At 45.9% G+C, this 15,450-nt stretch overlaps 1 protein-coding gene across 1 annotated transcript in view; it reads right to left on the bottom strand.

The window, feature by feature from the left end:
- The window catches only part of BTAF1 (B-TFIID TATA-box binding protein associated factor 1), a 52,976-nt gene that overhangs the window by 17,430 nt on the left and 20,096 nt on the right, over window positions 1-15,450 (bottom strand). The window contains exons 9-21 of the mRNA XM_061552812.1: window positions 14,935-15,024; window positions 14,069-14,164; window positions 13,137-13,313; window positions 12,387-12,527; window positions 9,944-10,068; window positions 8,489-8,612; window positions 7,052-7,156; window positions 4,570-4,719; window positions 3,703-3,842; window positions 2,398-2,572; window positions 1,642-1,845; window positions 680-952; window positions 274-421 (exon numbers count right to left, since the gene is read on the bottom strand). Of these exons, the coding sequence (XP_061408796.1) occupies window positions 274-421; window positions 680-952; window positions 1,642-1,845; window positions 2,398-2,572; window positions 3,703-3,842; window positions 4,570-4,719; window positions 7,052-7,156; window positions 8,489-8,612; window positions 9,944-10,068; window positions 12,387-12,527; window positions 13,137-13,313; window positions 14,069-14,164; window positions 14,935-15,024 (1,948 nt within the window). The remainder of the gene's footprint in view (window positions 1-273; window positions 422-679; window positions 953-1,641; window positions 1,846-2,397; window positions 2,573-3,702; window positions 3,843-4,569; window positions 4,720-7,051; window positions 7,157-8,488; window positions 8,613-9,943; window positions 10,069-12,386; window positions 12,528-13,136; window positions 13,314-14,068; window positions 14,165-14,934; window positions 15,025-15,450) is intronic.

Below are 15,450 nucleotides of genomic sequence, written 5' to 3'. Positions count from 1 at the left end.
CCATGTCAGTCATGGGGGGTGGTTTGACCATACTTCTCCATGCTGGTCAGTACGAGTTAGCAAAGGGGGTGGGAGGGGATTAGATGTATTCAGATGCGAGCCATGCCGAGTCGATGTTTATTTATCAAAGTCACAACCATGAGGGGAATTTTTAAAGTTAATCGAAAACGAACGCTAACAAGTTTTGAATGAACCGGCGGAAAGTAGGAAGAGTTGTGGAGATGACGGCATTCCAAGGAGAGACAGGCAACACTGCACCACAGATATGGGCACCTTTGGACGTGTCGTTGGAGGAGGGGATGGGGCAAGCGGCGGCGGGCGTCTGCACAGAGTCGATGCAGGCCGAGTTGCACAGGTTCTTCACAATCTTTTGGTTCGGGCAAGGACTGCGGCCAACGCACTGCTGCAGCAACTGCGACACCTGCAACGAATGAACTCGACGTTGACCATAGGAGCAAGGTGGCAAGCACGCTACTCCGTTACCGCATGTGCCCCTGCCATTTGAGGCCCAGTTAACCTAGGGGAGGCCCAAGACCGGTTCAGATAATAGTCACTGGTGTTGATTATGAGCAGGAATCGAACCCGGTTCACCGGGTCGGTAACGCAGCGTTCCAACAGCTACACCGCCGCTCCCGCCCTGCACCAACACACAATCATACATTCACACGCACACACGCACCTTCCCCGCGGCAAAGCCCTGCACCAGCACGTTCTCCTCGCGGCGCACAGCCTCCATGAGCGGCTTGATGACAGGGTTCATCTTGTCGGGCAGCGAGCGCATGGCGACCACGGCGCACGCGGCGAACATGTGCACGCGCAGGTGCAGCAGCTGCCACTCGACGCTCGTCTCGTGCACCGTCGACTGCACCTGCTGCCTCTTGCCCTGCAGTTGCTGCGACGCCACGGGACTCGGCTCCACAGCTGCCACCGCCTCGTTGAAGATGGGTCCCACCTGTGGGGGTGGTCGCACAAATGGCCGGTGGTGACAACTGTGTCGAGACAGCCCAGCTGGCGCCCCTGCCAGGACCACGGCTGCAGGCTTTACAAATCCTATGTCGGGAGAAGAGCGTCCAATTATAGAGGGCATTAGGAAAGGAAATTATATATATGTAAATACTATTGTTGAGGAACCAGGAATAAAAATTGAGGGGGGGAACTTATCTATGGTAAAGAAAATACGAGCATATATGGGACGGTGATAAAAAAAGATATAGATGGAGACAAAATCGAAAGACTAAGCTGATAACTGAACAGGGAAAACGCAATCAAGAGCATTCAGAGCTCAAGACAGCGTTATTTTACAGGGGAAAGAGAGATCTGTCATTGAAGATCAATCATTACTTTCATTGGGTTGAGGTAGACTGCTTGACAGAGAAGGGGTATAGAGAAAGCAAAACAAACTGAACTTAGAGCGGTGTGTATATGGGGAAATGTGTGTTACCTTGAAAACATGCGAGTAACTTTGCGATTAAAGTTCGGATTGGAAGAGAGGAGACCAACATGAACTACAACATCTTGTCCATCTGCCTGGTCATCCACCCCAGCCCGACCCTCCCGCCCCCCTTAACATTCAGGCCCTCCAGTCATCGGTGAACATGCTCAAAACACGGTGGCGCATTCTGCCATCGGAGCAGCCCTCACCAGCTGCAGGGCCTGCTCGATAGTGAGCACGGCGCTGGCGAGACGCGGCCGCACGTCATAGCCGCCCTCCAGCAGCACGGACACCAGCTGCTTGCACTCGGTCTGCATGCGTGTGAAGGGCACGGCGATCTCGTCGTAGTAGAGCTGCTCCGACAGCACCGCCTGCAGGCGCGGCCGCACCGCGTCCGACACCGTGGTGCAGTCCTGCCGACGCAATCGCGAGGTCACATTAGCAATGCAGGGCAGCGGCAATGTTGTAGGAGTGACATTTTGTTTTAAGTTTATGTTGGTGTTCATTTGTATGCGGGGAGTTAAGAGTGGAATGTTGAATTGTATCCACTGGCTCTGTGGCCACAAACAGAACCACTGTCCAATGTTTGTTTCAGCAGGGAAACACATTAAAACATTCTTCTATGGAAGATGCAACACCAAAAAGAGAGGTCTTATTTGCTAAAATTGCATTGGCTTTGTGTCCTGGGGTGAAAGACAAGAGTTTTAAACCCAGTTAATTGAGAATAAAAAAAACTTTAATTAAGAGTAAAATTTGTTCACCGAACTGACATACAGTACAAAAAGTACGGGTGTAACCACTCGTGTTTAAGGCTCAATGTTAGGCAACCATTATGAAAAAAGTCTCTGTATATCTCTACAAGAGACCTTTGTTTTTTGGCGCTGCGTTTCTCAGTTTTACGCGACAAGAGGAACACCAGCAGTCATCCTGCGTGTCTCGGCGGGAGTTGGGCAATCGAGGGTCACCTGTTTGTGGTCGGCCCATTCCGAGATGACGAGCGACACGGCGATGCGTTGCAGCGCCGACTTGGAGTTGAGGTAGAAGAGCAGCAGCTGGGCCAGAGACTCGGCTGGCCGGATCTCCTGACTCGCGAGGTTCACGCTCGGATGCGAGATGCAGCAGCTGAGAGCGCCCAGCAATCTGTGAGTGCACACACAGAAACACGCGCAGGACGATCTCCCATTTAGTCATGCAGACTGGTCCGCCAAGGGCGACATATCAACCAGCGTAAGCCGAAAATGTACCTTCCAGTAATGTTAACGAGCAACTTATACAATTGGCTGTTTCTAGTACTTCTGCTACATTACTAAAGCGGCATGCTTGTTCAAGGATGTCTTCGGATAATGTACAAGAACTAAACAGGCGATCTTAGCCTCCAAGATAAATATTGGATCACCAGCTTTCACCATTTAACACGGGAAATTGGATAGCTGTGTTAAGTGGCAATAAACCAAGGCACAAGGATGTTATTTGACCCTAGGGCTCCTTTAGCCAGCTTAGTTGTCTAAAAATTGATGTAATCCTCAGCAAAAACAGTAACCCCCCCCCCCCCACACCAGGGTAGGAGAATGGGTGCCGGTGAAATAAACCAATACTGCACCACACAACATTTCAGAGGATAGATGCTAGACCCTGGGGTCAATAACAATTGTAATGGTGTCATTCATAAATCAATTGCAACCACAATGCAAAAAAAACATAACTGCAGCCAAAAACGCTACTGTATTTGGAATTCTGATTAACCCCAGGTCTGGTACATACTGCCCAGGAATCATCATATACAAGCTTATCAGAATCAGACTATTTAGTTATATACTTGAGGAATCCGATAAGTTATAAAGCAATTTTTTCACATGTCCAGGCAGGGGTGAAAGTCAGAATGTTACAACTAATACAAAAAACACGATAGGAGTGCAAAGTAGAGGAAAAATAAACATAATGACTTTAACAAAAATATACAAAACTATTGTTTTTATCTTACAAGGTAAAGCCCACTGAGCTATTAGTTTATTTTACAGAAACGACCTGGCCACAAATGATAGCTAAACAAAGTGGCTCATCACGTGGAAATTTGAAACAGCAAAACAATGTAAACGGACGTTTTTAAAATGTAAACATTGTACCTACAAGCCAGCAGTCAAAGTCACTACATAGCCCGACAAAAGCCCTCGGGCGACAGCACGGAAAACCTTCTGGCAGGATGTGACCGAGGTCTCGAGAGAAGGCATAGCGAGGTGCGAGGAGGAGGGGTCGAGCGTGCGGCGAGTGACCTCGCGTTGAGTAGGCGCGTACGCATGACATGGTAATCGCGCGACGCCGGGTCTTCGTGCACCGTCTCCGAGCCGGCAATGTACTCGTGACGCACCTCCCGCACCGGCTGGCCCGGACGCGCCTTCACGTTGCACTTGTCCTGTGTGTCCCCCACACGTAAACCCGCCCCCAATGCATATGACAAGATCAGTTTCGTTCCATTCGAAAATGAATGTGGCGAATAGATTCCAATTTTACACAGTAGGCTTTCATGATGAATATTATGATTGGTAATCGATTTTTTGGGGGTAAAGTCGTGTAACAAAAATGTGCCTCAAAGCCCTCCTCTACCAGACCCAGCAAATTAATACAAGTGTCACGTGAATGCAATGTGCAGACCAATATCCGATTATCACCCTCATTCTAACAAAAAAAGTGTATCATACATGTTGATGCTATTCAGTGCACTTAACCCGAGTGCTGAAAAGATTAAAAAACAACTCTGGATAACCACAGAAAATTAGACCGATGTTAATGTTTTATTACAACACTGGCATACCATGGATTACTTTACAAAAAAACATGTCATGGAGTCTCCAAATCTCTGCAGAAAATAATGGTTGCCAATTAAATTGGGATCACTCAGCTGCCTCAAATCACGAATTAATGCTGATTCCAAAGCAGATCATGAAAAAATCCATTAAGTGGGAGGTCAAATAATTTAAAATCTAGTATTTCTGAATGGGTGACGAAAAACAGTTGAGCAGAGTACGACTGTTCTTTGGCTAAACATCTTTTCAGTCCTTGTTTCATCAGCCTTATTTGGGCACAGCCCCGTTAAACTAGCAAGACAAAAACATGAATGCCATCCAGCGGTCACACACTACCTTGGCCCTGGCACGTGTCTCCATAAGCATGTTGGGGTCGATGGGCATGTGCGAGGGCTGCATCATGAGACACAGCCAAGCGCCCATCCAGGGGCAAGCAGCTGCCACGATGTACTGGAGGGGGGCCTTGGCGAGGAGCTCCTGCCACACCTGGTAGGTGCACACACATCCACCGCAAATATAAACAAAGCTTAAACTCAAAACTTTTTAATCTTACCAGGTAAGACCCACCCTTGAGCTATATAGCTCTTTTTTTAGAAGTGACCTGGCCACAAGTGATAGCCCAATGAAGTGGCTTATACTGGTAGGAACCTCCTGGTTACACCAGCCCACAGGGGATTATTGTGTCCGTCGTGCAGGGAGGGACTGGGTGAGGAGGGAGGGGAGGGGCTGGGTGGGGAGGGGCTGGTCACCCAGTGTTGCCCTTATAAAACTCAACGTTTAACCTACTCACGCCGGCTTGTGCCCGCCCTCAGTCAGCCATATTTGTGGAATACACCACGCCGCCGTTGACCCTGGCAATTGACCGAGCAACCCAACGATCCTCACCAGCTCCCTCCGCAGGAATGTGTTCATAAGGAAAATTAGAGCAGCCACATAACTCTAAACGCATGTTTCTAAATGTGGAGGGAAAAACCGGAGGACCCAGGAGAAGAATCCACGCGACCACGGGGAGAACATACAAACTTCTTTTATACTGTACAGGCATCGTCAGGATCAGGATATAACCCACAACCTACTGTCTACCAGGTGAGGTAGTTAACATCTCACCACCGTGGCGCCCATACAACAAAGATCCCAGGCTGTTAGGGCAAGTCCCGTGAGTGAACGCCTATTAAGGATGGCAGGGGACACAAGGATGATGTCCCCAGGCAACAAGCTCAGACACATATGCCTCACAGTACTGATGTGCACTCATTGTAACAAGATAATTCATGGTTTTAAACAGAGTCAACCTGCAGGAGGTCCAAGCTGGGTTCAAACACAAAATGTCACCGGTGTAGCAGACAACCAGAAATCAATAATTATAGCATTGCATGCCAAGCAGTGCCAAACCCACACATTTTACAACATTAATACATTTTACGGTGTCCTTCAACATTAAATAACAAGATATTTTCCGTTCCGTCACATTCCCCACCACATGTATCCCATGTGTGTAATCCTCGCACCCAATAATTAATTCCAAAATTATTTCCTACAAATATAAAACCTTACTCACACACCCAAGGGTCTATTTAAAAGAACACACAATGCTCTGCCCTTTTTTAAGGACTATACTTAATGTTCCACTCGTAGGGCCATTCAGTCGTTAACTCGAGAGCAACAAATGTCAATTCACATTCAAAATATAAACAGCAATGCATTCTACTTGCAAGAAGCAGTCCCATTAAAAAACAAATACATATTAACAAAAATATATTGTCATTTTATTTTCGCCAATTACGAGATGCAAGTCGATTATGACGAGTTGGCAACAACGTATTATTGCGAAACAAAAATCAGCTCTGCGCCAACGGTTCAGCCAAATGTCGCCGTAACATTTATCGTAACTTGGTGCCGTATATATTTACAAAACAGAGTCTTGAAGGTAGAATTGGCAGATCCTGCAGACATCACTGCGTAACACAACATGCAACAGGGGAGCCAGTAGCTGGTCATACAGCAGCAATGTGGATAACATGTCTGTGCTGTTTAACACGTAGGCTTTCGCGACCAATATCATCCATAACACAGGTTTAACGACACATTTATATTTACATGATCTAACCCAAAAAAACGATATTATGGATGTCTGCGCTGATTTCAGTGTTACCCCTCTAACATGCATGCATGGGTTTTCTCCAGACACACTGGTATATTGAAACAAAAAGCAAAAATACTAAATAAATGGATAAATATCCCATATGCATGCACCTCCTGAAAGGGAATCTTGGAGACTCGAATTAAAATGTTTCCCTTGTGTAAATGTGCATTGGTAGCTGCTGATCTCTAACATCAGCTTTGAGCCAAGAGCCGATTTTTTTCTCTGGAAGAGACCAGTCACACCATTTGAACTGCAAGTTGACATCCAACAAAGTAGTTCAATTTATTTACCTTACGAAATATGCTAAAGCAACCACTAACTTGGTAGGATATAAACATGTAACCAGTGCCACATGACTGGAGAAAGAAATATTATTTTTAATATAAAACTAGCACTGCCTGCACATATGCGTGAGATTTACATCAGGCGTGAAGGGTGGAGTACGGGGGGGGGTGTGACTTCACCATGGACGAATCAGCTCAATGCTGTGGGATGCGGGTGATGTCAACACGCAGATGCGCACAGGTGACGTCACCCACAAACCAGCCAGCCAAACGTTATTTCGAATATAGTACGGGCAGAGGCTTATGACAAAACCACAAAATGTAAGCAGGCGAAGGCAGATTTCTGGTGTCTGCATCAAGGAAGTTGGTGCTCGACACAAGCAGCCCCCACCTTCTGCACGAGGTAACAGATGTCCTGGCTGCTCTCCAGGATTGCGACCTGGTAGATGAAGCGCATCATGTCCTGCAGGATCGGAGTCAGCCACAGCGAGCAGCTCTGCTCACCGTAAAACACACACCAGCGTACCACAGTTGAAAAAAATTAACCCGTAAAAACAAAGTTTTTCACTATAAATCCTTTATATGCATGGCATCGGTTTAATTTTAGTATTCATTTCTGTTTTTCTTGAGTAAGAGTTTCATTTTTATCACATTGGTATTTTAAATTAAATATGAAAAAACATTTTTCCTAAAAAGTGGAAAATTTTGGACATTTTTTTTCACGAAAATAAATTGTCACGCACAACGAGTCTGTGTGCAAAATGCCAGCTCGATTGGATCACGGGAAGTGGGTTAAAAAACGACCGAAAGATTTGCACGGTCGTAAGCGCGCAAGCAAGTGAACTTAATATAAAGGATTTAAAAATTACCATTCATCGACCCCAATGGACCAAAACAGATCATTTTGCTTGTTGCTTCCATCCGAGGTAGCAAAGGTTTTAGGAGGAACAATTATTTTTATATGGCCAATAAAAAAGGCGACACCCATAAAAAGTATTTGTGTGATAACACTTCAAATGAATAGGTTACTACGGTAATTCTATTTTGTTGGCCATATAACGAAAATTGGTAGCACTAAAATTTTAGTCGCGGATGGTCCAGTTTGTGATGACCCATACAAAGTACGGGTTTTGTATTCTGTAACATTTAGGATACACAAGTTAAACCCGAGCAATGCACAAAAAGTTTTAATATAATAATATTATTACGTCTTACGCCTTTTTCAATGTTTATAATCTGCTCGTGGTACTTCAGTGTAATCCCTTAAAGCAATTTCTTTGGTGGTGCTGACATTTGTATGAAACGTGCTTATCTGTGCTTATCTTTACATAATTTATATAAGAGATTTTAGCTTAACTTTCAATCCTTTCTCAAAGCACATTTGTTTGATAGTCTATGAATAAGTATGTTATGTTATCAACTTTCCTGTAGCCAGCCACACCTCTCGTTTATTTATTTTATAGTGTCACCAATACTTGAATATCTATGTAAAGAACCGAAACTTTCTACAGCACTGTATACCTTAGTCTTTAAAAACAACAACCCTGTCTCATCTGGTTATAAGAATCCATCCAGCATCTAAAATCACAGCCTTTGGGGCCTTTATCCACGTCACCATACATTACATTTTTCTGTTATAACTGGGCATGACATTTATTAAATGACATACTGCCACTGCAAAACACAAGCAACCTAGTTACATTATTACTCGAATGCCCAATCATCCCACACCGAATAGCACGAGGACATCAAGGCTTCTTTATTAAGGGGCCCCAACCCCACATAGCAGGAGAACGGTAAAGCGAGCCCCCGTGGTTGGGTCTCACACCTGGGAGTCCTGTGTGGAGAGGATGGTGTTCAGCGTCTCCAGGGCGGCCTTCCGTACCGAGCTGCTGTTGTGCCTCAGGAACGGCCACACGCGCGGCACCAGCACCGTGAACGACTGCTGCATGCTGCTCGCAGCCGGCGCGGGGGCGACGGGGTGGAAGCGCGGAGGGACGGGGGCGGCACGCAAAGGTCAGGAAGAGCGGCACGTTCCAAGGATGGCGAAGCATCGCGTAGAACAAAACCAATCCCTTGCCCGCCCTTAAACACAAGGCCTTGGTTGCTGGCACGGGAAGTGTGACGAGGGGAGGAGAGTGAGATGAGAGGGAAAGGCAGGCAGGGGCTGGCCCATGGGAGGATCTTGAAGATGGAAAGTGTGATCTTGAAGTGGAACTGGGGAACTGGGATTGCGTTGGGAGCCAGTAGAGAGACTTAAGTACTGAGGTGATGTGTTTGCATTTATAGGTATGCATGAGAAGTCTGAAAACTGCCATTTGGATCGTCACGAATTGAAGGGGAGGTATTTAGTGAGGCCATAAATATTACAGTAAGCGAGGTGGTATGTGAAACAGGCATGGGTGAGACACTCCATAGCAGTTTGGATACGCAAATGATGGATGCAGGAAATGTTAAACAGATGGGAAGAGGCATGAGGTCCTGCAGAGTTGAGATCACAAGGATGTATGTGTATGTGTGAAAATACCATACAAATCACACTATTTTCTTTTGCAATGGTGAGATCACACAATAATGTCTGGATAAATAAAGCAGCATAACTTTCACATGCCAATCATTTAACATGGCAAAGGATAGTATATAAGGAGGAGCTGTTAAGGTCTGCACAGCTGCTATAATCATATTCAGGACTTCGTGCCCAAATTTTGTTTTCCAGTGCAGATGCCTAATTATATATCATTTTGATAGTGCATCCAAATAACAGCAGCATAATGCTGCAAGATCTTCAACTTATGTATTACCATAACCCACATAAAGCACTGTACAATACAATAGGTACCTGCTGCTTGTAAAAGTTCACAAAGGCAAAGTATTTTTCAACTTTTAACTCCAGCCCATGGTTTGGGAAAGGCAATTACTTTGTCGTTAATGAAGGAGGTGAGTCAATATGGGGCAGCAGAACATCCAAGGCGACAGCAGCCAATGCAGGTTAGTAAAGGACCCCTTATCTTGAAATTAACATTTAATTCACATCCCCTGTGGTTACCAAGTATCCCTTTCTTCCCCATTACCATAAAGATAGATCCCCCGTATAGCCTTACTGTAGGGCAAGTGCTGTTAGCGAGCACCTATGAAGGCCAGAACGGTACACGAGGGGGTGGGTGGCCAGCACCACGCCCGAACGCCTTTGTCTCCCCAGTGGCGATGTTTACACACCGCACCAGGTACTCATTTCAGGCTGAGTCGACCATTACCATAGCCGCTGCTACACACACACACACACCTGTTGAGTCGCACGGCAGGGTAGACAAGCAGCGAGGACAGCAGGGTCATGATGCTATTCGTGGAGGCCGTCAGGTCGTCTAGCTCCAGTAGGGAGTCCCACAGGGTGTTCATGATCACTGGGATCTGCCAGGTACAGCGACGGTTTCCATCATGCACCAGGTACGGGTACTGGCACTCGGCATTGGCTCGACGCACAAAGCAATCTTTCTGAGTGTATTCCCACATCACTGAGCTTGCTAAACAAGCGGTGAAATAACCGCGTGCAATGCAAGTGGACTGCCATCTGTACGGTGATGGATATTGAACGTCAAATAGTGTGACATACACAAGGCCTGAGGAGATGCAGGTTACGTTTTTACAGTAAATCGTATGATGCAAACCACACTTGCATCCACCAACTACATGTTATTTGTTCATACAATCTGCAACTTGACCCGGTGAATGATGCATCTCATGTAAATGAAAATCTTACAAAACAGAACAAAATAAACGTAAATTGTGTGAAAAAGAATAAGGTCAAAATTATATTCTTGGTTCTTTTGGTAAAGTAACGTAGAAGAGAAAATAAATAAATACAATTTTAAACACACCTGATGATGATTGCTTGTGTTGCAGTCGAAACGTCGTGAGAATTTTATTGTTTTATATATTTTCTTATAATTATTTATTATTTTATTGTTTCCCTTCTACGTGACTTTACCGAAAGAACCAAGAATATGAATCCCTGCAGTCACGATAGCTTTAAATAAAAAAAGGTCAAAATTGTTCAAGAGCTCTAGATGGTACTTATTTGTATTATTAACATTACACTTGTTTACCCATGTCAGCCTCACCGAGTCTCAACTCTTTTTTTTCAGGAGGGTCCTGTCAAGTTCGTCGCAGTAGGCGGCAATGTTGCCGTGTGTAATGCCCCTGGATTAATTTGCAGCAAATTTTTCGGCAATCAAATGTTTGGCCAATATAATTTACATTGCCTGTGTGTTTGTATTTATGGGTGGAAACCAGAGAAGTGGAGGAAACCCATGCAGAACAGGGGGAGCTCATACAAATTCCACGCAAAGAATCAAACCCAGGCCCTTTTATTGCTGTGCAGCACAAGTGTTATTACCGTGCCACCCCAGCTGCCCTGATGGCAGGGTGTGGTCGCATCACTGGCAATGGAAGTGATGAGCCATTGATCTTGACAATGTTATGTATGGCTGAGCGGCGCTGTGGCAAAGTGCCAAATGTGCAATGGAAGTGTTGCGAATTCAAAATCATGGCAAGGAGTCAACGTAGCCCACAAATCCCTGTGATCAATACAAAGAGAGTACCATTGTGCAAGACGACAATAGTTGTGGTCTCTTGGAGCGACTGGCACTTGCTGTCATTTCTCTCGATTACCATTGGTGGGTCCCTACTGTAGTGGTGGAAATTCCATTCTCATGTCAGAGGTCAATATCGCTAATGGAAAACTATTGAGTTTACACAACACAGTACGACCACGACCGCAAAGTGATGAAAGGCTGAATCAAGACGTGACCAGGAATTGAACTCGCAACCTTACAACGGTGAGTAGAGCACTGGCCCACCAGGACAGAATCTAAAATGGACCACTATAATTAATATGAACTGTTTTTATAAATTTATATTGCTATTATTATGCTTGTTTACTCAAGAAAGCCTCATGGAGGATCAAAAATGTTTCAGGAGGGTTCTGACACATTTTTGCAGAAGGGGTAAAATGATTGCTATGTATAATCCCAGCTGAGCAAGTGGAGGGTATTTTTTTTTCTATTTGGACCATGATGCCAGCATACAATGGCCTACTCTTGTGAATGATGTCAGGAGATTTTTAATATCCACTGTGAAGCAAATGGAGTGTATTTTATGGTTAACACACCCGCAGTAACAGGGCAGCCTCTGGAATCAAAGCGTAAGCCTTTCCGACGAGCGGAGAACCAGTTACCACCAGGCCACGTCACTGCTATTTTCTGCCTCTTCTACCAATTATATCCTAATTGCCATCATAAAGTGTAATTACAGAAGCCTCGGTGAGATGTGCACCATTCTTTGGTCAAAGGATCCCAGACGTCGCTCTGCAACTGCATTTATACGAAAGCTATGAAACTAAAAACAAGGAAACTTCTTTAATTTTACCAGGTAAGGCCCAACGAGCTACATAGCTCAAATTATAGCTCAAATTATAGCTCAAGGGAGTGGCTAAATCGCATGGAAATTTTTCAGCCAAATACTCTAAACACATATTTCTAAAATAGGGGAAAACCGGAGAACCCGGGAGAAAAATCCACCACGGGGAAAACGTGCAAACTCCAAAAATACAGGCGGCAGGATCGAACCCACAACCTCCTGTATACCAGGCGAGCTAGTTGACGCCTCGCCACTGTGGCACCCTGCACGGGATGAAGCCACTAGCGCGCAGAGCTGTGTGCAAGACGAACCTTCTCCGGGTGGAGCTGGACGAGGCTCTCCACCACCGGCACCAGGGCGGCGGCAGCGACGGCGCGCACGTCGTCGTCCATGTCCTGCAGGCCCTCGATGACGACGGGCAGCGTGCGCGGCAGCAGCGCCTCGATCAGGTCCTAGGGTGGGAGGGGAGGGTGAAGAGGGGAGGGTGAAGAGGGGAGGGTGAAGAGGGAAGGATGAGGAGGAAGTGAGCCGGAGGCAGTTCCGCGATTTCTGCCCGAAAAAATGCACTCGAGAAAAGCTGGCTTGCAAACAAATGCCATTTTTTTTATTTAATAACTCTTTGTAATCTTTTTATTTACTCTTTTAATCTTCCTCTATTATCATTGATCTATGAGACAAGTCCATGTGTGCACGAATCACACATTTCACACCGTACTCAGATGAGTACATTGGAATTTAATCAGCAAGATGAAGCCTTAAATGTCGTGCTTCCATGTTCAAATGGTTGTGGGGTAAAGCTCCTCTGCACTCGCATCACAGAACCACCGGTGTAAATTCCTCTTTCCAATGGCAACCACTCTTGTCTTCTTGCAATATGGTAATCATTGTATTGCGGTGTGTAAATATCGCCACTGTGGAGACAAAGGCGGCCGGGAATGGTGTTGGCAGCCACCCACCCCCTCATGCTGTGCCGGCCTTCATTGGTGCTCTCCAACAGCACTTTCCCCAACAGTCTATTCAGGCTATATGGGGGATCTTTGTCTTTGTGCGCATGCAGTCACCTGGCGCACTGCAAGGGTGTACTTGAGGCCCAGCAGCCCGCCATGCCGCACCTCCCACTGCTCTTGGCCCAGCAGCTGGAGCAGCACGCGCGTGGTCCCGAGCACGCCCTCGGCTCGCATGTGCCTCAGCACCACGCCCAGTGTCTGTGCGCACGTCTCCCGCACGGGCGCCACCACCTGACGGCAGCAGCAATGGTTACAGGGGGTGGGAATAGACACGATGAGCCATCGACAATCCTACACACGGCTGTGGCATAGTGACAAAATGCCAAACTTATAACTGACGAGTTGTGAATTCATAATCATGGTCAAAAACCAACAGAGCACACCATTGCCTGTGATCAATACAATGAGCACCATATTGCAAGAAGACAAGTGGGTGTCTCTTAAAGAGACTGGCACCTGCGAGTGGGAAGAGGAATTTACACCAATGATTTTGGGATGCTAATACAGATGAGCGTCACACCACACTCATTTGAACATGAAAGCAATTTCAATGTAAGGCTTCATCTTACTGATCAAATTCCAATATACTCAGACGTGGCCTCCGAGGATATGTGGGGTTGAACGTTTTCCAGTTCTACTACAATTCATGCCTCCATACTGTAAAATGTGTTTTGTAATCTCTATCGGTCTAAAGTGCTTTGCATTTTATCATGTGCAGATAAAAGAGGTGCCAGATATTGAATTAGTCTAACCAGAAACATAATAGCATAGTGGACTGGCATTGCACTAAATGCAAAAGCTACAATGCCTCCATAACTGCTCGTCAAAGCAAATCACTTGTGCGGAGAAAGGAGGGAATCCAAATGGGTAGAAGGAATTTCTCCAGAGATACGAGGGACTGCACTGAAATAGAAGGGATTCCATTTGCATCGCGGGGATTTCCCTGCAGTGTCTAGAGCCGCAATGTAAGAGAGTGGAGGCCACACCTCATCAGACACAAAGTCCCCGAAGCGGTCAAGGGCGAACACGCACAGCAGGCGGATAGAGAGGTCCTCCAGCCACTGCTGATGCTGCTCCTCTATCTGTGGACACACACACACACCAAGGTTCATTCGACATGCAGCATTTGTGGCTACAAGCAGAATAACACCTTCCGTTTTCACAGCAGCATTCCAGTTTGAGCTTTAGACTTGCAGGCTAACCCTGAGCAATGGTAGGAATTGCACAAAATCATGATTCAAAATAGAAAACCATCGTGTAGATTTCGATTTAAAGCTTTCGTGACTGTAGGGGGATTCATATTATTGGATCTTTCGGTAAAGTCACGTAGGAGGGAAATAATGAAATAAAAATAATAATACATTTCTTATGTTTTATTTCTATTTTATTATTTCCCTTCATCGTGTAGATCTTTCAGTGATACACACGTGTGTTTTCTCTGCATACTCCAGTTCTCAGACATGTACAACACTTCTTAAAACAATATTCTAACTTTGACAAAAATATCTCGTGAGTTAGGCCTTCTCAGATGAATAAATAATATGATTACAATTAACATTATGTACTTTGACACTCAAATAAGAATCGAGCACACACTGCAGTTGCCGTCTTCATTCCGTGCACGGTGCAAATGAAGAGCAGCGGCGTTTGGCCAGCCATCAGATAAAGACCGTCACCACATCGCGCGTATGTTCAGATGCCCTTCTACTTTTAAATCGAGACTGAAAACTCAATTCTTTTCGAACGTATTTTCGTGTGTATTTTGCTGTCCATCCCCCGCACCTCCGATTAGCGCGGTTGGCTACGTACGGTGTGAACGATCAACATACGTACAATAGAGAGAGTGGCTCACCTCCTCCAGCGTGGCATCTGCCGGTTTGCCCCCGCTTGGCCCGTGTGCCTTCAATACCTCGCGGAGGCCCGTCGCCGCACCGTGCCGCACCTGGCGTAGGCACACGTGCGCATCGATAACGGTGTGCTCCACGCATTCATCATCTTAAGCACACCACAGGACTTCCCACCTTCCAAAAAAAAGCAACTAGCACACTCGTACACACTTGCCGGATACATTAGAAGCAGCAGCGCTACCCGTATCGTAGCCAGAACGAGCAGTTTGCAAACCAATACACTCCAAGATGCATACCGGCATTAGTCGACAGTCTCTTACAAAACCGATGTGTACGTGGTTGAACGCAAAGTGTGAGCTTTGAGCATGCCGAAGCTAAGATGTATTAATAGCTGTGGTTTAACTCAACTTTTGCTAAAGTAAACAAAAAGCACATCACAACTATCTTGCGAAAGCAACTGGAGTAATCCTAAGCTACCGGCGAGTTGGAAATAAAATGCTTGGCCTATACTTCAGAGGTTA

This window comes from Lethenteron reissneri, chromosome 17 (genome assembly GCF_015708825.2).
Source record: "Lethenteron reissneri isolate LAM-NWPU_2019-01 chromosome 17, ASM1570882v1, whole genome shotgun sequence".
In the NCBI taxonomy this organism is placed as follows: domain Eukaryota; kingdom Metazoa; phylum Chordata; class Hyperoartia; order Petromyzontiformes; family Petromyzontidae; genus Lethenteron; species Lethenteron reissneri.
This window is presented reverse-complemented; position numbering and strand designations above follow the sequence as displayed.